This window comes from Hakea prostrata, chromosome 8, assembly GCF_041222555.1.
Source record: "Hakea prostrata isolate BN-2017 chromosome 8, UWA_Hpros_2, whole genome shotgun sequence".
NCBI classification, from domain to species: domain Eukaryota; kingdom Viridiplantae; phylum Streptophyta; class Magnoliopsida; order Proteales; family Proteaceae; genus Hakea; species Hakea prostrata.
In genome coordinates, this window is record NC_142607.1 from 24,431,497 (window position 1) to 24,455,400 (window position 23,904).

General features: G+C 38.7%; 1 protein-coding gene across 2 annotated transcripts in view; it reads left to right on the plus strand.

Annotated features, from left to right (window-relative positions):
* The window catches only part of NUDX19 (nudix hydrolase homolog 19), a 68,509-nt gene that overhangs the window by 11,865 nt on the left and 32,740 nt on the right, over positions 1–23,904 (plus strand). For both annotated transcript variants that reach the window (XM_089164573.1, XM_089164572.1), the window contains exons 2-4: positions 11,231–11,371; positions 11,474–11,578; positions 11,905–12,004. In XM_089164573.1, the coding sequence (XP_089020699.1) occupies positions 11,231–11,371; positions 11,474–11,578; positions 11,905–12,004 (346 nt within the window). The remainder of the gene's footprint in view (positions 1–11,230; positions 11,372–11,473; positions 11,579–11,904; positions 12,005–23,904) is intronic.

A 23,904-nucleotide genomic window follows, 5' to 3' on the forward strand; every position in this document is an offset into this window, starting at 1 on the left:
GAGTGGAAGAAGGATCCAGAAGTGGCAAAAGTTTAAGGGTCTGTAGAAAAAGGTTAGAGGAGCCACTGGAAAAGAATGATATGTCGAATTCTCGGAAAAAGTAACCTTGAGGTGCTAACAAGCTACTGGTGAGAAATAGGATCATAACAATGATACCCCTTCTGGTACAAGAATATCCTAAAAAGTTGCAGCCGATAGTCCTTGGAGAAAGCTTGTCCTACCAAAAATATTTGGTAGAAGTGAAAACATGGGTATGTCAGGATGAAGAACAGAAAAGGGAACCTTATTAAGTTGTTATTCAATACTAAAGAAGGCATTTGATGAATCAAAAAGCAAGCAGTCAAAATGCATCAAACCAGGAAACTATAGGAACATTTATGTGAAGCATCATGGGCTCGGGCAACATCCAATATATACTTATTCTTAATTCTGCAACTCCATTTTGTTTAGGAATATATAAACAATTGGTTTGATGAACTATAAGGAAAAAAAATCAGAATTTTTTTTTGAACAAATTCCAATGCATTATCAGACCAACAGATTTTTACAGAAATATCAAAATGAGTATTGACTTCGTTATAAAAATTTGAGAAGTATGATCTATGCTTTAGTAAATTAAATCAAGTCAATTGGGAATCGACGAAACTAATAAAATATAAAAAGCCTGATGTATAACTGACATGATAAGGAACCCAGATATCAAAATGATCAAGAGAAATCTACTATGAGAAGCACTACAAGCTGGAACAGAAAAATGATGGTGCTTCTCAAGTTCACAAGCTTCACACTCAAGGCTGCAGAAGCCAGAATGAACGATAGGTAGGAACCATCAACTGGAGCTTCCGGAAAGAGGGGTGACCAGGGTGAAAATTCCTTCAAAATGATGTAGAGGTAGAGGCAGCAGCAGCATTTGAGGGTCCAGTACCATCCAAGTAATATATACTGGCTTGTTCAAGCCCTCCACCAATTGTCCTTGTTTGAAATGTAATAGATAAATTAAGAGACTTGTAAGTTGATTAACAAATAATAGACTTAAAGCCATTTTATGAATAAGTAGGATAGGAGAGGTTTGGGGATGTATTGGGAGAAACAACTCTATCACCAATCACCTTGATAAAATAGCCATTAACAAGGGCAACAGGAGACAAATAATTTGTAATGGAAATCCATGGTCTGGAAGTAGAGTAAGCAAAGATGGAAAGTAGTACTAGAAGTGGAGAATGGAGAAGCTTCAAGATGTTGAAGACGCTTAAGGAGTTGTTTGTAGTCATCACGCAATCTGACCTAGTGGACAGAGCTACTAGAGTTGTGTTTCTAGTTTGTTATGATCAACAGTTCTATTAATGACTGTATTGGCTATCTCATTAGCTCAATCTGGTTTACCTTTTGTTGCACCGCAAGTATCAATCATATGATTCAGCTTACTACAATATGTATACTGATGTGAGGATTTATCTACTTGTTGTCCTCCGGAACCACAATTGGTGGAGCCACGGCCGTGACCATGAAACTGTCTGCAACCTTCACCAGAACATAGGCCTCTCAATCATCAATAAAAGCAGTGTTCCTTGTGGAGGCAGAAGTTGAACCAGACTTAAGAGTGGTAGTTAGCCGATGCAAATGGGAGAAAACCTCGTTAAGATAGAGCACTCTTTTACCAATAAGAAGCTGCCTCTTAACAGCTTGATAGTCATGATCATGACCAGCTAGGAATTTGGCAACATGAAACTCTGTTCTTTGCTACTAGAGTATCTGGTTGACAAATTCGTAAATCTTCCGGGTGCCGTATCAGGTGCTCAAGTAGTCATTAAGAGATTTGTCACCTTGAGAGAAGTGGGACAGCTTTTTGTAAAGTTCATATGTCCATGATATGCTCCTTGCTTGAGAATAACTTTCATGGAGATCTTTCCAAAATCCTTAGCAAGAGAATGAAACATTACATGGGCTGCAAGTGATGCTTTTTGACACCAACGTTCGAAATCTCGGTTTCAAGGCCAGTTTTGGCCAGCTTTGAAACCGAGATGGTGTCCAAATTTCAATCATCTTGACTGAAAGCGGGTATTTTCTGCAGTAAATTTCGACAGATTTTCAACACTATTAGTCTAAGTTCTGGGTTGTCTTGTCAATGTACTTACCCAGTCTCTCTTATCTCTCCCCTTTCAAATCCCCTATGATAATTTTTATTGTTCAAGAAGACAAGAACCTGCAGATTCTCAATTTTCAATTTGTAAAAACCCACTGGTCTTTCTTTCTTATTTACTCACCTGGGAGAAGTGCTGTTGAGTGAAGATTTACTCAGCAAAATATGTCTAAAGTAGGTCGAAAGGTGATGTAGGGAAAGATCATTCTGTAATCTCCATGTCTACTGTTCTGTGCCAAAGCCATGGGCGAGGACCAGTGTCGAAACCATAGACTTTCAGCATATCTCGTTGAAATAAAGGAATAAACCCTAAAAAAGGTGCTGTTTCGACCAACTCGATGCAATCTATCTCAGTCAAAATTCCTGGACTGAGATATGGTATTAAAATTTCAGTTGGCATGTTTCGTCTTGTTTTTCCCAATGACCAAAACAACAACAACAACAACAACAACAACAATAATAAGCCTTGTCCCAACTAAGTGGGGTCGGCTACATGGATTCTTGCCCTCCAATCAGTTCTGTTCGAGGCCATTCTAGATACAAGCCTAAGCTATACATATCCTTTCTCACCACTTCTCCTAAGGTTATCTTAGGTCTACCCCTAGCTCTTATAGTTCCTTCAATATGGATTATATCACTTCTCTGTACAGGAGCATTTATAGGTTTCCGTTGAACGTGGCCGTGCCACCTCAAACGACTTTCTCTAAGCTTATCACTTATGGGAGCAACTCCCAGACCACTCTAATATGATCGTTTCTTATCTTATCCATCCTAGTTTTGCCACTCATCCATCTTAGCATCCTCATTTCTGCTACACTGAGTTTATCTATATGATTCTTTTTAACAGCCCAACACTCTGCACCGTACATCATAGCTGGTCGAACAACGGTCCTATAAAATTTTCCTTTAAGCTTTAATGGAATATGCTGATCACATAAGACCCTGGACACACCTCTCCACTTCATTCACCCTATTTAATTCTTTGGGAAACCTCATCTTCTAAACCACCTCTTTTACTTATGATTGAACCTAGGTACCTAAAACAATCACTCTGAGGAATCTCTTTATCGTCAAGTATCACCACTTCATCATCTGTCCGATCATGACTAAAGTTACAAACTAAATATTCTGTCTTCGATCTACTAAGTTTAATGCCTTTTGATTCAAAAGCTAATCTCCATGATTCTAATTTGGTATTAATCCCCACTTGGGTCTCATCAATCAACACAATATCATCCGCAAAAAGCATACACCAGGGGACCTCATCTTGAATGTCTTTGGTTAATTCATCCATTACCAGTGCAAATAGATATGGGCTTAAAGTTGACCCTTGATGTAGCCCAACTGTTATCGGGAATTCATTACTTTGTCCCCCCACTGTTCTAACACTAGTCACCGAACCATCATACATATCCTTAACTATATCGTCTTGTTTTTCCCAATGACTAAAACTTTGGCAAAATTTCACCTGGTTTTGACTGAAATTTGCACAGTGTTCAACACTACTTAGTACCCAATTTTTAGTGATAGAGTTCTTTTTCTGCCTCACATCCATTCACCATGGGCAGTAATAGAGATGTGTTGAGGTCAGGAGCAAGAGGATCTTTAGTTAAATTCGTGTTTTTTTGTTCAGTATGGATATAGACTTAAACAGCTGAAAGCCCAAAGTAAACAGATAGAATTTGGACTTGTAAAGAATCAGTGATAGACTTAGTGATGTAACCCAATTCTAGGGTTAGGGTTTATTGAAATAATTCCCCAGTATTAGGGTTAGCCCAGAATTTTTCTTGTTATACCAGCAGTTGGTTACCCAAACCTAGGGTTTAAATGTTATTAATAAACCAAAGTGGGACGGATAAAAATTTTATGTATGGGTTGGATTGTTAGGGGTTGTCGACATGGACGAGAAGATAAATCTTGGGATCTAAATGAGTAAGGATTTTGGGTAAGAATTGGTTTAACAAAACTGAATGGGTTGGTAGGGGAATGGTTAGGGTTTTAACATATCCTTGTGGGTTGATCTTGAGGTACCCAAAATCAATATAGGTTATAACAAAGAAGTATAGGATGTGTTAAGGATTCCTAGGAAGCCTGAGGTTGGGTATGGGAAGGTTTAGAGATGATCTTGGGAATTTTGTAAGGGGTTTTTTGGATCCTTACTTTTGTTTCTCTTGCTTTCCTCTTCTTTCTTTTCTCGTTTCTTTCCTTTTTCTTCTTCTCCCCCCCCCCCCCCCCAAAAGAGTTGCTGCAAGAAAGAAAGGGAGAAAGGGAAGGAGCTTAATGGGGAAAGAAGAGGGAGGTGGCACACAAGGTCAAGGTGCGTGTTGGGGAGTCTTTTAGGTATATCACAGGGGTGGGAGAGGTGCTTAGGGATGATCACAGGGGGTGAGGGAGGGGCTTACTGGCTTAGGAACGATGACGGGGGGTGGGAGGGGTTTCTTGGAGGCTGCAATGGGTGAGGGAGGAGTCCTAGGGGATGCACACGAAAGGGAGGGGAGGGGATGGGCTGCGAGTGTGAGAGGAGGAAGGAGAAGGGGATGATGGGGTGTGTGTACTTTTGAAGGTTCTGGAATTGTTGAACTGATGCTGGAGATTGGAAAAGAAGCTTGACTTGAAGAAAATCTATCAAAATACTCAACGTTGTTCCCCTCAATTCTCAGATTCTTTATTCAATTAAACTAAAGTTTACAATGAGTGGGTGGGCTACTTATAGCCTCACACAAGGTGGGAAAGACTTAAGACTCTAATTGGGAAATAAAGACCTGACTCAACTGCGGGTTCCTTTATAGACTCAGATCCCCCTTACAACTAATTAATAATGACCACACAATTAAAAGAAGTTAACTTGAATTAAAAGACCTAATTGTCCTTAAGGAATATTAATTTAAAATAGATTCCTAATAGCGCTAGAAATCACTTAATTGATTCAAATAAGGAATTAAAAACAGATTTGGATTCAGAAAAACAAAACAAAATTACTGGGAATAAAATAATCAACCAAATAGGAGGAGGAAAAAATGTCCAAATTGCCCCTAGAGGGGTTTGGCCAGCCCCTAGTTATGCCACTTGGGACCCAAATTAGAGTTTTTGCCAGGGGAAATCTCGTGGTTATATCACTTAGACTCTGCCATTTTAGACTACCAATACTAAAACATTAGGCAGCAGAAATAGATGGATTTCGTAGTCAAAATACAGCAGTCAAAACGCATTAAGCCAATGCAGCATACACTACCATTGAAGAGAACACTGATTCGAATATAATGCATAAAGTAAGGATGTATAGCATAACCTGAAGTGTAGATCATCAAGGAAAAAAAAAAAAATGCAGGAAAACAGTTTCACAGAAAATAGATACATAGGACTGGTGGGAGATCAAGCCACCAGAGCTGCTTCAGAAGTGGATGACGTTACCTCTTTGTCAGATGCAATAACTCCTCGAGGTTGGAGGTCCATTGGCTGGGTAATAAGCTGCAAGTAGAACTGTCGAAACTCTGAGAATCAGTAGCTGTTGGACTGATTTTCATAGATCTGGGTAGCAACCACATTAAGTCTTCATGATCCTTCTTTAATTGATGAGAAGGTCTAGTTTATGATTAAAACTTCAAAGAACCAGGAAGAAAGTAGCAGGTAGGCAGCACTAGAAAAACTGCATTTCCTGTAAGCAAGACTCTCAAAACTGCAGATGAGAAATTTTCTCTCTGGTTGGACTATGGATTTGATAACATGTAATACAGTAAAATAATAAACCACAGAAGATGTTGGAAAGAGCCAATGGAAATAGAAAGAAGAGGGGAAGAGACTGCGTTAGAATGCAATGAAGGCCCCAAAACCACCATGCGGTGATATCTTCAAAGAGATAGGAGTGAAATTTAGGAACACTCCTTTGTAAACTGGTTTCATTAAGAAGGAAACACAATACATTGGAAACCCTATCGAGAATACTTCAACACCCATCACAAGTAACAATCCAAAATTGATTCTTAAATTGTCTCATAGTTTCTTTAAAAAGCCAACTCCGCCAATGTTTTGCTGCAGGTCCCAAGCCTGGGTAAAGGAGGAGGGTTGGTGCGTCAGGTCGGCAGCCGGCACCGGAAAAAAATCTAGCCAAACCTTTTTTTCATGGATTTTACCTTATATGATAAAAGCTATGCTAGGGCGTTCCCCGACAAAAGAAGTGATGCGCTACACTATGGCCCGGGTGTAGTGATAAGTGGGCAAGGGTTAGTTAGGGCGTCCCCTATAAGCAACATGTCACATCGGCGCCCGGATGCGGTGATAAGTGGGCAAGGGTTCCAACGGTGTGGACGAGTGCGGGTCAAGAAGCTAGTCCATAAACGTAGGATTAGATTGGCATCTTGGAACATATGATCTTTAATTGGTAAGAGCTTAGAATTGATAGATGTTATGAGGAGAAGGATTAATGTAGCTTGCATTCAAGAGACTAGATGGAGGGGTAAAAGAGCCAAAGAGTTGGACGACTTTAAACTTTGGTATACTGGGGATAAAACAAATAAAAATGAAGTGGGTATCATAGTGGATAAAGATTTAAAAAATGATGTGGTGGATGTTAAAAGAGTGGGTGATAGGATTATTGCTATCAAGCTTGTAATGGAGAAAGAGCTCGTAAATATAATTTGTACATATGCACCTCAAGTAGGATTAGATGAAAGTCTAAAGCTAGAATTTTAGGAACATATGGATGGATTAATACAAGGATTTCGTCAAGGAGAAAAGATTATCATAGGAGGTGATTTAAATGGACATATTGGAAAAGATCAAAGAGGATATGAGAGTGTACATGGAGGATATGGTTTTGGAGAAAGGAATTAGGAGGGGATTTCAATTTTAGATTTTGCTATTGCTTTTGATCTATCTATTACAAATACTTACTTCAAAAGAGAGAGGAGCATTTAATTACCTTCAAAAATGGACAGCACAGAAGCCAAATAGATTTCTTCCTAATTAGAAGGACTGATAGATTGTTGTGCAAGGATTGCAAGGTGATACCGGGGGAAAGCTTAACTGCACAACATAGAGTTGGCACAACATAGACTTGTGGTCTTGGATATGTGCTTAATCCCAATAACACATAAAAGGTCTAAGGTAAACTATCCCAGAATAAGATGGCGGAATTTGAAAGGAGAGTGCTCGAAAAACTTCGTTAATGAAGTAGTCAAAAAAGGAAAATGGGATTTTAAAAGGGATACCAATGCAATGTGGAATGAGATGGCTATGTGTATTAAGAAGGTGGCTAAAGATGTCCTAGGTGAATCAAAAGGAAAGCTCCATTCTTATAGAGAGACGTGGTGGTGGGATAGTGAGGTTCAAGTTGCCATTAGGAATAAAAAAGCTAGTTTTAAGACATGGCAAAGAACTAAAGATGTTGAGGATCTTCAAAGGTATAGGTTGGATGGAAATGAAGATAAGAAAATTGTGGGAAAAGCAAGAGAAAAGAAGTATGATGAGTTATACAAAAAGTTGGGCACGAAGGAAGGGGAAAAATCTATTTATAAGATAGCTAAGATGAGGGATAGAAAGAGTAAAGATCTTGATCATGTTAGATGTATCAAAAACGGAGATGGTAAAGTATTAGTTTGTGAGGAGGACATTAAGAAAAGATGGGAAACCTATTTCTTTAGTTTACTAAATGAGCATTCTTCAAGCATTTATGATTCGGACGATTACACCTTTCACCAAGGCACCAATGTCCGAACTTATACACGTAGAATTTCGATGTCTGAAATAAAAGAAGTTTTAAGGAGGATGAAACTAGGCAAGACACAAGGTCTTGATGAAATCCCAATTGAAGTATGGAAGAGCTTAGGAACCCATGGACTAGTTTGGTTGACTAAGTTGTTTAATAAGATTATGAGCACAGGGAAAATGCCAGATGAATGGAGGAGAAGCGTCGTGGTTCCGATTTACAAAAATAAAGGAGATATTCAAAGTTGCAATAACTATAGGGGCATTAAATTGATGAGCCATACGATGAAATTATAGGAGAGAATAATTGAAACCCGTTTGAGACACTTAACTACAGTTACGGAGAACCAATTTGGGTTATGCCGGGAAGATCTACAACGGAGGCTATTTACCTAATTATGAGACTTATGGAAAGGTATAGAGATTGTAGGAAAGACCTTCATATGGTATTTATTGACCTAGAAAAAACTTATAATAGAGTCCTTAGAGCGTTAATTTGGCAAGTACTAGAGAAAAAAAGTGTTGCAAGTAAATATGTAGATATAGTTAATGATATGTATGATGGGTCAGTGACTAGTGTTAGAACATTGGGGGGACAAAGTAATGAATTCCCGATAACAGTTGGGCTACATCAAGGGTCAACTTTAAGCCCATATCTATTTGCACTGGTAATAGATGAATTAACCAAAGACATTCAAGATGAGGTCCCCTGATGTATGCTTTTTGCAGATGATATTGTTTTGATAAATGAGACCCAAGTGGGGATTAATACCAAATTAGAATCATGGAGAGTAGCTTTGGAATCAAAAGGCTTTAAACTTAGTAGATCAAAGACAGAATATCTAGTTTGTAACTTTAGTCATGATCGGGCAGATGATGAGGTGGTGATACTTGATGATAAAGAGATTCCTCAGAGTGATTGTATTAGGTACCTAGGTTCAATCATAAGTAAAAGAGGTGATTTAGAGGATGAGGTTTCCCAAAGAATTAAAATAAGATGGATGAAATGGAGAGGTGCGTCCGAGGTCTAATGTGATCGGCGTATTCCATGAAAGCTTAAAGAAAAATTTTATAGGACTGTTGTTCGACTAGCTATGATGTACGGTGCAGAGTGTTGGGGTGTTAAAAAGAATCATATAGATAAACTCAGTGTAGCAGAAATGAGGATGCTAAGATGGATGAGTGGTAAAACTAGGATGGATAAGATATGAAATGATCATATTAGAGTTGGTCTGGGAGTTGCTCCCATAAGTGATAAGCTTCGAGAAAGTCGTTTGAGGTGGCACGACCACGTTCAACGAAGACCTATAAATGCCCCTGTACGGAGAAGTGATATAATCCATATTGAAGGAACTAGAAGAGCTAGGGGTAGACCTAAGATAACCTTAGGAGAAGTGTTGAGAAAGGATATGTATAGCTTAGGCTTTGTATCTAGCATGGCCTCGAACAGAACTGATTGGAGGGCAACAATCCATGTAGCAGACCCCATTTAGTTGGGACAAGGCTTATTGTTGTTGTTGTAGTTTCTTCAAAAACCCACAAACAAATCACCTAAGCCCACCATTTTAGTTTTGTTAGGGTTTCAGAACATGTAATCAGCCTAGGGATTGAAGGAAGTTCAGAAAGAAGAAGAAAAGAAGAGAACGGGGGGGGGGGGGAGAGCTTGCATTATGTGTTGGCTCTCCCCTGGTGCTTTATTAATAGTTTAAAATCAAATCTCAGTTAGGAAGTTTTCCTAAACTGGGTTAGAGAAGAAAAGGAAAATTACACATTTCTTCAATCTAAACATTTACTTCTCCCAAGTTTTGGGATGTGCAAATCTAGGAAATTTCTTTCAGTGTCAATGGGCAAATTGGTCTACTATCAATTGTCTAATTATAGTTCAACTACCAACTTGGAATTGAATTTTTCAGATTCCAAACCATTGGCAAATAAAATGTAAACTACAGCCATCAGGGAAGCAATTCAAAAGCAAAAGCTCATGATCTAGAAGTATAAAATAAGGACTGAAATAATAGCTTCAATGCAATGTAGACCCTTAAATCAAAGAAAAAGGATAAGTAGAGAAGATAAAACTTATAAAGTGAAACGAGAAGGATAAGAGGCTGAGAACGGAGGTTGTATTGGTATGTATCGCATTGTATTGGCACGTACCGGTTGATACATTGAGATACGCGAGAGACGATTCCAAAAACAAAATTTTAGATACATATTGTCTTGTATCGTATCACAAGCTTCTGATACCGATACATATCGGACGATAAGGGCCGATACTTTAAACCTTGGTTTCAGTAATCCAATCTAGTTATACAGACGGAATATGAGTCACCTAGGATTTTAAATTTTAAATGAAATAAAAAAAAAGGGAATATTTCAGCTTTAAATCTTTTGTATAAATCAAAAACCAAAGCGAAAGGTTATCATACTCTGGTTCTGTTGATGAGCCACCAGATTCATTAAGAATAAAGTCTGGAGACTCGATTCTAACAGTTTCTGAGGTCAGTTCTTTGCTCACAGCAACGGTTGATCTGGTGACTGAACTGAAGTCATTGGCTTCATGTTTGACAAGCATATGCTTGGATTTCATGAATTTCTTGATTTTCAAACCTTTCTGCCTATGAATCTGATGTACTTCTTGTTGCATTCAGAATGTTTGTGCATGTTTTTTAATGAATACGTTAGTCTTCAAGGATCAAGTTAGATATTTGGGGGATTGCATGATGGAGAACCACTTCTGACGGATCATCTTCTACAGTAGAGTCTAACCTTCTGCAACTTCTTGTTTGTTTGTGTTAATTTTGTTTCTGTGCATTGAATAGTTGATATTTATGGTTTTCCCATCTCTCTTTCTTCCCATTCCTTAGATTAAAAGGAATATTAGGGAAGAAGGGGCTGAAGGATTCCACCAGAAGTAAATCTGCTGGAATTGATTGATTCCACTACAGATGGGTATCAATCTAGGGATGGAGTCATGATTTGGGGAAGAAAAAGAACAAGACAGGGGACTAGGGCAAACTGGTAGTCCGCATACAACTAGTTATGCCTCTTTACATACAATGGTAAAATTGGCTTTTCCTAGTAATGCATTACAGACAATCAACACCATCAAGTTTGGAAGGTATCAACATAACTTCTGTCCCCCCCGGCATGAAATATGGACGAAAAGCAATAGGTGCATATCAAAAACTCATTATTAACAGGGTCACAATACCTTAAGAAATATGGAAATTCTATGAGTAACTGCAGTAGCATTATGAAAATTCCAAGAGCTTTTGGATGAGGGTAATAGTACTTATTACACCTTGCCTGTTTGTAAATCTGAAATCCAAGTTATGAAGTGGTGTTTAACCATTCCTGCTATTCCTGATATATTTTAAATTAGATCAGGCTAGAGCGCTGCTAGAGTGGCATGGCATATCATGCTTCTGTGGGCATTGTGGGGAGAAAACAGTGCCAGTGGAGGCTGGGAGACGTAAGCAATGCTCAAACGAATCATGCAAGAAAAGAATTTATCCTCGTGTTGATCCGGTATGTTGATCCTGCTGTTATTTGTTTAGTAAAATAACTTATCTTTATTGAAACATTTATTTTCCGTATTGTTTATCTGGTTATGTGGGTAATGATTTGCAGGTTGTGATCATGTTGGTTATTGATAAAGAAAATGACCGTGCACTTTTGAGTCGACAATCACGATTTGTACCTCGTATGTGGAGTTGCCTTGCTGGATTTATAGAGGTATTCTACTATTATTTGGTTTTAATTCTGTATTCATGATTGAGACAATTTTCTTGCACCTCCTAGTTCTATTATAACAATATATACAGCTTCAATCAGAACTTAGTAGTTGATTAACTAAATGTCTCAGAACATCTGGAGTGGTGTATGTTATCATGGGTTATGCAGTTGCCGACTGAATTAATGCATATTACACCAAGAGCTAGTGTGTCTTTTATTAGGACTAACCTGTAATGGGCATTTAGTTATTTTGTGCTTCTAGTGTTTTATCCATCTTTATTGACCAAAATTCTTAAATTAACTTTTCTTTTAAATATTTTCTTCAGCCTGGAGAAAGCTTGGAAGAGGCTGTGAGGAGAGAAACATGGGAAGAGACTGGTGTAGAAGTGGGCGAAGTGGTTTATCATAGTTCTCAACCATGGCCTGGTATCTTCTTGTACTACATGCCTCATTATGTTCGATTATTCATTCGTCGTCTGACTCATCTCAATGCATATTTTTAAGGAATGCTAGAGGAGAAAAACTTAAGACAATATAGATTTGTATACGAGAAGAATCCTAGAATTAGTGTTTCTTCTGAGCTTATTCATGCTTAAGAATGAGCTCATGAGGATGAAAATAAGGATATCTGAATGAAATAATCCTCCTCAGAATTATTGTACCCAGAAAAATACCTTGGACTAAATTCATCAGTCAGTCTTGCTAGAAGATAGTGGAGCCAATGGACGCTTCATGTTAATGCCAGAACCTCCTGGAAGCTTTACTATATAGACCCAGTTTTATTATATAGACCTAGTGGGGTATTTATGTAGGACAGGATAGAAGAGGAGGATGATGAATTACTGTTCACGTGAACAGTATCATAGCCCATATTTTGACTTGGTGAGAATATTCCTGGGAGATCTCCATTGGGTCTTACATGGTTCTCAATGGCGGCTTTGGAGAACAAAGATTTTATTTAGTTTCCATATTTGGTACTTTCTGTTTTATGCCCAGAGAATTGTTCATATTTCTTGGCAAAGCAGTTTCTAATTTTAATTTTAGAAAGTTCCTTTATTTCTGTTATTGGTGGAGTTTATGCTATATTACTCAGCAGCGTCTAGATTTAATCTTAGTTATAGATGTTTCTAACTTTGTTTAGCAAACCTTTTCACTCTCTCTCTCTCTCTCTCTCTATGTAAATATATATATATATATATATATATAATCTGTTCACTGCCTACAATGATTTTTAATATTCATTAAAGCTTACCTTTGATTTCTCCTAATTTATTGTCCCATGTTTGAATGATAATAAACAACAGTAGCTTGTTGTGTGGGCTAAACACATAGGGATGAAGGAGCCTTGCTATCAACGGCTAAGTCCATCTACCTTTTCCACTTTCCTTTTATCTTGTTAATTCCTCTCCCAATGGTATCAGTATTGAGCCAAGATTATTGAATAGCTGATGCAACCATTGAGAGTGACTATTGAAGGCTGCTGCTACCTCCTTCCTGCATCAAATTTGCTGTTCTCCTGGCCACCAATTAATGTGTTAATGCCACTGCTGATTTCCACATTCAAGCAGGCCTTGCTGCTGTGCTAAAGAGCTAGAGAATTTCCATTCAGACAGATGTGTTGACTGAGCATTTGTTTTTTTGCTGCTTCCTAAATCTCTTCCGTATCATTTGGTATTTGCCAACTCGGCTAGCCCCACCTACTGAATGTCAAGCTCTGTTTCCTTCTCTAATTTTTTTGTCTTTGTTGCTGCTGTCTGAAGAGCATTCACCCATGTCTCATTCAATTTGTCTGTTGCAAGCATTGTTTGCAGTTGAAGAATGGCTCATATCACAGGGTCGGATCAGGAGTTTGGGATTACTGCAAACTTTGCTGTAGTTTGAGTTTTCTTCTACAGAACTTGATCTCCAGTTGGTGTTTGTCCTAAGACCTGTTCTTAGGGTTCTAGTGTCACACGCCACCCTAAACGCGCTGGGTTTCTTGTTCCCAACCCAATGTCACTTGAGACCCGACACCAAGGATTGAATCTTGGTTTCGGGGCCATTTTTGACCAGCCTCGAAACCAAGATGGTTTTGACCGAAATTTCGGTTGAAACCTGGAACTTCTCCCAGCAAACTTTGACAGGAAGTTTCACCCCTAGTTTGATGATTTTTTCATCTGATTTCTTGCTTACTTCCTATGTAATGCCTAACAAAAACAATGAAACTGGTATTATTCAGTATAGTAACACATGAGAGGTTCCGAGAAATATGAACTTTGTAAAGTTGAACAAACTGTATTGTGTATATGAATTGTTTGATACAAAAGTACATATACCACAGAATACAATAACCAAAAGGCAAGTCTCAGTCTTTAGGTCCAACTTGAGTGCCTAGGTGGAACCAGTCCATCCCCTGTTTATAGTAGCACTCTAAAATCTGAATATTGGATAAAAGCTGCCCATGACACAGTATGCCTAAAGTTGTCTAAGAACTCATTCATTGTCTTATTATAGGTGGGGTCATCAACATAATGTAGATATCCCATCCTAGGAAATGTGTTATTAGGGAAATGACTCCATACAACACTCGAAACTGGCCCAATTGTGTATGATGGTACTACTACTAGTACTAATGGTACTCTAAAGATGGAGTCCACAAATGATGCACCTCCATCACCATAATGCAGACATTCTACTGCTGTCATCAGTAGAATAAGTAGATGACCCCCCCAATGCAACCATATGCTCCCCCATATCCATAGCCATAAGGCCCATATGGTGCAGACCCGACACTCTCCATACTACTATCCTGGGTCTGGGAATCAATGAATGATGATGGTCTCCAGTATCTAGGTCCTTTGGGCTCATCCAAGCTCATGGATCCCATGGAGCCTGCTAAGCTTGCCATATCCATCTAAAAATTATGTTCTTGATGTCCAAGGTTATGTCTGCGATGGCTGTATGTACGTGATGAACCTTGTCTTTCATGCTGACACTGAGTCTACCCTGTGGACCTCGGAGTCAGTGGTGGTACCTCCTCACGCTGAGAACTAGCTTTGCGGCTAGCTAATCAACCAGGTGTGATCCATATGAACATGCATAGCATGCATGCAACCATCGTGCCTAGCATCTTCCTGATCGGTGTCTGCCTCTGCACCATCACCCTTGTATTCTTGAGCCACCTGCTGCACAGAGGCCCCTATACTTGTCCCATCATATAAAAAGAGAAAATATCCACAAGGTAATTTAAACTGAACTTGTGAGGGGGAACACACAACAAGTATGATGAATGAATAAATACAGTCCTATATGCCCAAACAGGATCTACAATGTAACTCTACATGTTAGTGTTATCACACCTACAATGTTTGGAACCAACCCCTCATGGATTTGGTCTTAGCTCTGGGAAACCCAAAAGTAACATCGCACTCATCGCATCCATCAGTCACTCATCACCTCACATCTTTGCCACTCATCACCTCACATCACTTAATTTACTTAGCACCTTGCATTATACATATCACTCATAGCAAGCATAAAATAAAACCCACACTAGGGTTGTCCAACTCCATAACCCTTGTTGGTAGGGCCATAGCATGTTAAGGTTTACCTAACGAAGCATTCTATATGGTATTATATATACATCTCTTTATCATATTCATATCTTATAACCAAAATTAAATACAACTTGCTAAACTTTACAATGTTGAAAGTATCAACATGCTCATTATAACGATCATTCCTAAGATTTTTATATTCACTCCCATAATCTTAATGCTTGCATGCACATAAAGTGATAAATTCATGGTATTCAATCATACAAATCTCAGGTAAGCATAAAAAATATATGATTGCAAAAGAAAGCACAACCTTGGAGCCTAGCACACAACACCTCTCCTTGGTTTTGAAGAGAATTTGCTTGATTTGGTGTAATATCTCCCATGTGACCTTCCCAAACTGGTGTCTCAGTCCCTAGACATGTGAGAGGTGTTAGCACACATGCGTTGACCTCCCCTAAGGTCCTGTACCTCATTTTGTCTTACTAGTAGGGGTTGCTCTATTAGAGTTTTTGTTCATGTAAATTTCTGTTTCTTGTTACCCAAGTAAGGTATTTGTGTAATAGTGTTTTTTCCACTTTATAATAAAGGGCTTGAGATCACACTGATCAAGCGAGCCATTCTACCAACATCATATTTCTCAACATGGCATCAAAGCCTAAGTTCGAGAAGAAAAAGAAAATCTCGTTGACGAAGACCTACCTCCATTGCTGAGACATCTTTTCACTTGCAACTGCTCCATAAGGCATCACCCAAACCTGCAATTGTTCTTGAAGCCATCGCAAAACATTCGCCCAACCCTGCTTCCGCCATCAACCTAAACATTCGCCCAACCTTGCTTCTGCCATTGACCAAAGGAAAAAAAAAAAAAAAAAACCCTGCTTCCACCTTTTCTCGCCTTCACCTCCAACCTTGCTTCCGCCATTGACCAAAGAAAAAAAAAGAAGAAATAGAAAGACCTGGGCCATCAACTCTGCTTCCGCCATCAACCCTGCTTCCAACTTCTTCTCTCTTTCACTTTTCTCGTAAGCTCCATCTGGACCTGCATCGCCACTTTAGCTAAACCCAGGGACGATGCATCATTTACCCCTCTTTTAACTTGTAATAACCTATAGCCCATCGCATGGACTAGTAGACCAGCCTAAACTGAACCATATTTTGGTTTTTCCCCTCCTAACCTGGTTATATTAGCCCAAAAACAGAAAAAAATACTGATGTTTCAGGGACTTCGTTTGTAAATTTGCACATTTTTAGGGATCTAATTGTAAATTTGCATATTTTTAGGGACCTATTTGCAAATTCACTTTTTTCAATGGTTTATTTATAATTCCCCATAGTTCCAAGGCCTTTAAAAAAAAACATGGTGTTCCTTATATGCACCTTTAGAATCCTATCATTCCCTAGATTTGTTTGGGTGGTTTGGCTATTGCGTTCGACGACATTTGTGTTATTTTATAAGGGTGAAGATTGAAAAACTGCAGACAATATTTTCAACATGATAGCTACCGATGGTATTCTTGCTCCCACTGGCTCCGAACACTACCCTACTCTTCATCCTCTTTCGATAAGATTTGATGGAACAAATTACTTGGTTTGGTCTCGATCTGCTTACCTGACTATTGTTGGAAGAGGACTTGTTGGACACATTACGGTTGCCACTATCAAACCTACTACCAAGTCTACCACAAGTGTTTCACAACATAAATGGATCTCGAATGACTCTCTTATTATGTTATTTCTTTTGAATTCCATGAATCCAAATATTGCCTGTGGATACCTATTACTTGATACTGCAACCCAGATCTGGATGGCTACTACTGAAACATATGGACAGTTGGAGAATGATACACATGTTTATGAGCTTCGAAAGAAGCTTCATGAGACTACCCAAAAGGAACTGATTGGGGCCCAATATTATGCTGAGTTACGATCTCTTTGGCAGGAGTTGGATCATTATGGGGATTATCACCCCACTAATCCAGATGATGTGGCTACTTATAGGAAGCACGTTGATAAGATTCGGGTATATGACTTCTTGGCGAGTTTAAATGTGGAGTACGATTAGATCCAAGTGCAAGTATTAAGTTGTTCTCCCTTTCCTACCCTTGAACAATCTTATGCCTTTGTTCAGTGTGAGGAAAGCCGTCGATTAGCCACACTTCATGCTCCTATTGTGGGTAAATTAGCCTTACAGTCTGTTAACACTAAATCTGATTTGGTTAAGGAGATTGTCAAGTGTGAGCACTGTCACAAACCATATCATACCAATGCCAATTGTTGGAAGCTCCATGGGAAACCTGCTGATTTTGAGCAAAAAAGAGCACAAACAAGGGGGAAAACCAAAGGCTGATCTTTTTGAGACAGTTTCCACAACACCCTCTACAAACATTGGTCTTTCACAGGAGGAATTAGCTACTCTGCGACGTATTTTGTAGTCTCCTACTGCTGGTACAACCTCTATTACTGCTTCCTCCACTACCCATACCAACTCTTTACCTTGGTACTTCAGGTAAAACTTTTATAGGCTTCCAAGTTTCTTCAATTTCTGCTCCCTGGATCATTGATACAAGAGCCATAAATCATATGACAGGTTCATTCTCTTTTTTCTTACATTATGCTCTAACTTCCGGAAAATATATAGAATTGTTGATGGCTCTTATTCTTCCATTACTGGAAAAAGGGACCATTCAACATTCTCCATCACTTTTTTTGTCTAAAGTTTTACACGATCCCTCTTTCTTTACTAACTTGCTCTTTATCAGTAGTTACACATGACTTGAATCGTGAAGTGATTTTTCCCCATCTTGCCGTGTCTTTTAGGATTTGGTCACGGGTAAGGAGATTGGATGTGGTAAACTATATAATGGACTTTATCTGTTGGAGCCAATTGGAGGATCTACATCTGCTTTGACTGCATCTTCTAATCACATATGCTTTGACTGCATCTTCTAATCAGGTCCATTCGGTACTATCAGACCTTCATTAGTGGCACAGTAGGCTAGGTCACTCCCCTCTAGGAACTCTTAAGAAAATATTTCCTGATTTAGTTTCTTCTCGTAAAAAGGATGAATTTTTTTGTGAAGCCTGCATTTTTACAAGGCAGACTCATTCTACTTATTTACCTTCTCTTCATAATAGAAAATCTAATTCCTTTTGAACTAATTCATACTGATGTGTGGGGCCCTTGTTGACGTGTGTCTATTACTGGCCATAGGTACTTTGTTACTTTTATTGAGTGTCATTCTCATTCTACATGGATTTATCTTTTAAAATAAAAAAATGAGGTTTTTCGATGTTTTCATGATTTTTCATAATATGATTAAAACTTAATTCAATGCCACTGTGAAGATCCTTCGTAGTGACAATGGCACAGGGTATATTGATGGTGAATTTCAGAGGTATCTCTCTAACTCTGGCATAATACATCAGACCAGTTGTGTTGATACCACTACCCAAAATGGGGTTGCCGAAAGGAAGAATTGTCATATTTTAGAGATAGCCGGTTCACTTATGATTGCTATGAATGTCCCTGACCAATACTGGAGTGATGCTATCATCACTGCCTCTTACCTTATGAATAGGATGCCCAGTAGGATATTTAGTTTTAAATGTCCTAATGAGCTTCTCCAGGGAGACTCTTCTTTTGTTATTCCCTCAAAGGTTTTTGGATGTGTGTTATGCCAGAATCACAGCCTACCAAAGTAAGCTGGCTTCGCACGGCCTATGCTGCATTTTTCTGGGGTATTCTGCTACTCAGAAAGGGTACAAATGTTATCATCCTCCTTCCAGGAAAACTATTGTCTCCATGGATGTAATTTTTAATGAGTTTTGCCCTTATTATACACCTCTCTAGGGGGAGAGTCCTAGAGGAAAGGTGCCTGTTGGAGCAACCTAGAGGGGGGGGGTGATTAGGTTGCAACTAGTGGATTGTCCCAATTTTTCGGTTTGTGCGGAAATACAAGGTAAATTGAAAATTCAAATGAAATTAAACAATACAATCAACCATAAGACAAGTATTTTATAGTGGTTCAACTTTGCAAGTCTACGTCCACTCCTCTCTTGGCCTTAAAAGAGTATTCCACTAGTGATTCTCTTTCAATACAATGGGTAGAGATCAAAACCTGTACAATCTTTGTTACAAGGCAAGAGCATCCTTTACAATCTTTGTTTATCTTAGGGCAAGAGCACCCTTTTCAATCTTTGTTCATGGGCAAGAGTACCCAACCAATCTTTGTTCACGGGCAAGAGTACCCAAAACCAATTCTAATCTACCTAGACTAGAATTGAAAACAGTTACAAGAGAAGGATGTTACCTTAACAAGAGGTGTGACACTTTACCTCTTGTGTGTGTGTGATGCAATAAGAGTTGTATGCTCAAGATATGAAATGCATGCACCACCAAAGCCTTCAATCACCTCAAGCTTGACTTCCACAAGCTTACTTTAACACCTTGGTATGTTCTTCAAGGTTGGAGAGAGGGTGAGAGGCAAAACCCAATGGCTTTCTTGTATTTTGAGAACTTGAGATTACTTGGGGAGTAGTTGATCAAGTGTGAGGTTCAACCCTCTCAAATGAGGTGAATTGGGCTTATATAGAGCACCTTTGAGTACCTTAGCCCAATCCCCAACGGATACAAAACGGACATAATTTTAGTCCAATTTTCAGTCCAGACGGTCATTTGTCTGGAAAAGATCCGTTAAAAACTAGCCGTTATGGCTTAGTTAAACCAGACGGAATTCCGTCTGGCCTTCTGTGGTTAAAAAAACACAGAAACTGCAAACAGACAATCGTTCGTTTGCCCAGATGGTTTACTGTCTAGTGCCCTGTTTGTTGTCTTACTTTAGGACATGGACTTGGCTTGGGTTTTTGGACTTTTTGTTCAACCCTAAGCCTCATACACCTTCCTACTATGTCCTAGGTCAGTCTAGTGACATGATATGCACATGATTGCATACAATTACATTAAAGTGCATATGGAGGTGTCCTAAGTCCTAATTTCATCTAAGTCTTGATCATTGAAGTTCTTGAGTCTTCTTGTACTCCATTATTCATGATCATCTTCATGTTCATCTTGGCATGGTCATCTTGACTTAGATTTCTTGTCCATCTTCATATCCATCTTGGCATGATCTTGGCTTGGGCTTGACTTGAGCATGAGCATATGGCTTTGACTTGGAGTTGGTCCACTTGTTATCATCTTGAACTAAAACAACACAACTCAATATAGCCATTAGTAATTCATGTTTGTTATCATCAAAACCAATGGAGGCTGATGTGGCAAATACTGACATGGCATTTTCCAACAATCTCCCCCTTTTTGATGATGACAAACACATGAATGATGGAAAAATATGAATGATCATTAACAACAATGAATACACATTCATATGCATATTATCACATGTTTTCCCAATGAATTATCTAATTCATTCATATCTCTCCCCCTTTTGTCATCAACACACAATATAGGAGATGCTTCCCCTCAAATAGCACTCCCCCTTTGTCATTAACAAAAAACAAGATAAGCATGAAATGCTCCCCCTAAAATAACTCTCCCTCTTTTTTTATGCTCCCCCTAGATTAATGCATAAGAAGAAATTCTCTCCCTCACATATGCACCCTCCCCCTACATGAATGCATAAAAGGAAAAGATAACACTATACTCTCCCTTAATGGACTTTTTCGGGGTCCTTAATTATTTTGGACAAGACTTCAATTAAGTTGTCCCTATTCATGTCAATTATTTCATTTAAGCCCCTATTATCATTGCTAATGGAATTAAGATTATAGGAAGAATTTACCTCAAGGTCTTCTTGTTCTTCCTTGGACTTTGCCATTAATGCCAAGTTGATTCTTTCTTCATCGGTCTCCTCCTTTTCTTCTTCATCATCACTTGTGATGTAGGATATTTCAGCCATATAGGCTTTCTTCTTTTCTTCATTCGGGCACTCGGATTTGATGTGACCCGGTTTCCTACGCGTACAACAAGTAACATTAGATACACAAGTTCTTTCCTTAGAAAGATTTTTACCTTTGTGTTCCGTTGAAGATTCTCCTTTGTGAGAATGCTTTGCTTCTTTCTTTTGAGAAGTCTCTTGAACTCTTTGGCAATTTGATAAAGCTCAATGTCCAAGTCTTCTCCTTCACCCTCACTTTCTTATTCTTCCTTGGTGCCACTCTTTAAAGCTATGGACTTCTTCTTTCGATCATGTCTCACACTTGCTAGAACTTGCTTGTCTTCTTCAAGCTTCGCTTCATGAGCAAGCAAAGATCCCATCAGCTCATCAATGGTGATTTTTTACAGATTTCCCACTTCTTGAATTGTGCTCTTTTTGGGTCTCCATGAGGGTGGAAGGGCTATTAGAATTCTCCTTGTTACATCCTCATTTGCCAACTCCTTTCCAAGGCTATGCAACTTGTTAACAATGTTAGTGAATCTACTAAATAAAGAAGTAATGTTCTCATCATCTAACATTTTAAATTCTTCATATTGAAGCATATAAACATCTAAGTTCATCTTTTTGATGTGGTCGGTCCCTTCATATGTGACGACCAACTTATCAAATATTTCCTTTGCACTTTTGCAAATGCCACATCTATTGTAGACTCTTTCACTTAAAGCACATTGCAAAAACATTTTTGTTTTGTGGTTTAATTGAATTTTAACCTTGTCGGTTGGAGTCCACTTGGCTTTGGGTTTGGGTACCTTATTGCCTTGTTCATCTATTTTAAGATCTTCGTTTGGTCCACATGTCATGATGTTCCAAACATCGAAATCATGTGCACAAACAAAATCTTCAAACCTATTTTTCCAATAGGCAAAACCTTCTCCATCAAAGTATGGAGGTCTAGAGGTGTTAAGACCTTCGGTTCTTGAAGGAGCTTCATAAAAAGGAAAGTCTATTATCTTTGACTCTTTTAAAGATTGATTTCAATCTTAATTTGAGCTCCCGCTCTGATACCAATTGTTGGAGCAACCTAGGGGGGGTGATTAGGTTGCAACTAGTGGATTGTCCAAATTTTTCGGTTTGTGCGGAAATACAAGGTAAATTGAAAATTCAAATGAAATTAAACAATACAATCAACCATAAGACAAATATTTTATAGTGGTTCGACTTTGCAAGTCTACGTTCACTCCTCTCTTGGCCTTAAGAGAGTATTCCACTAGTGATTCTCTTTCAATACAATGGGTAGAGATCAAACCCTTTACAATCTTTGTTACGGGGCAAAAGCACCCTTTACAATCTTTGTTTATCTTAGGGCAAGAGCACCCTTTTCAATCTTTGTTCATGGGCAAAAGCACCTAATCAATCTTTGTTCACGGGCAAGAGTACCCAAAACCAATTCTAATCTACCTAGACTAGAATTGAAAACAGTTATAAGAGAAGGATGTTACCTTAACAAGAGGTGTGACACTTTACTTCTTGTGTGTGTGTGATGCAATAAGAGTTGTATGCTCAAGATATGAAATGCATGCACCACCAAAGCCTATTGTTGGAAAATGCCATGTCAGCATTTGCCAGCCTCCATTGGTTTGAATGATAACAAACATGAATTACTAATGGCTATATTGAGTTGTGTTGTTTTAGTTCAAAATGATAACAAGTGGACCAACTCCAAGTCAAAGCCATATGCTCATGCTCAAGTCAAGCCCAAGCCAAGATCATGCCAAGATGGACAAGAAATCTAAGTCAAGATGACCATGCCAAGATGAACATGAAGATGATCATGAATAATGGAGTACAAGAAGACTCAAGAACTTCAATGATCAAGACTTAGATGAAATTAGGACTTAGGACACCTCCATATGCACTTTAATGTAATTGTATGTAATTATGTGCATATTATGTCACTAGACTGACCTAGGACATAGTAGGAAAGTGTATGAGGCTTAAGATTGAACAAAAAGTCCAAAAACCCAAGCCAAGTCTGTCCTAAAGTAGGACAACAAACAGGGCACTTGATCAACTACTCCCCAAGTAATCTCAAGTTCTCAAAATACAAGAAAGCCATTGGGTTTTGCCTCTCACCCTCTCTCCAACCTTGAAGAACATACCAAGGTGTTAAAGTAAGCTTGTGGAAGTCAAGCTTGAGGTGATTGAAGGCTTTGGTGGTGCATGCATTTCATATCTTGACATGGTCATCTTGACTTAGATTTCTTGTCCATCTTGGCATGATCTTAGCTTGGGCTTGACTTGAGCATGAGCATATGGCTTTGACTTGGAGTTGGTCCACTTGTTATCATCTTGAACTAAAACAACACAACTCAATATAGCCATTAGTAATTCATGTTTGTTATCATCAAAACCAATGGAGGCTGATGTGGCAAATGCTGACATGGCATTTTCCAACAATGCTCCTACACCTTTCTATCACACTACCACAACACAACTTAGGAGTTCAAGAAGTGTTTTTTGACCAGGGGAAGACTTTGCCAATATACCTAAGGACTTAAATTCTCCCCCTCCGTTTTTTGAACCATGTGAAGAACCTGGTCGGGGGGAGACCACTCCTGTGAGGCACACTATTGAGGTCTTTCAAAATAAGATTGACCATAATAAGGAGGTGCAAAGTTATTCGAGGAAGCATTACAACCGGCCAAAACTGTGGAAAAAGGTGACATGTTACCACTTCAGTCTCCTGCTCCAGAATCAGAATCTACTATTCCACTTGAAGTATCTTCTTTTGATCTTTCTATTGCTGTTAGAAAATGAGTCAGATCTTGTACTCAGCATCCCATAGCTAAATATGTTTCTTATGACTCTTTGTCTGACTCTTATCGTGCTTTTA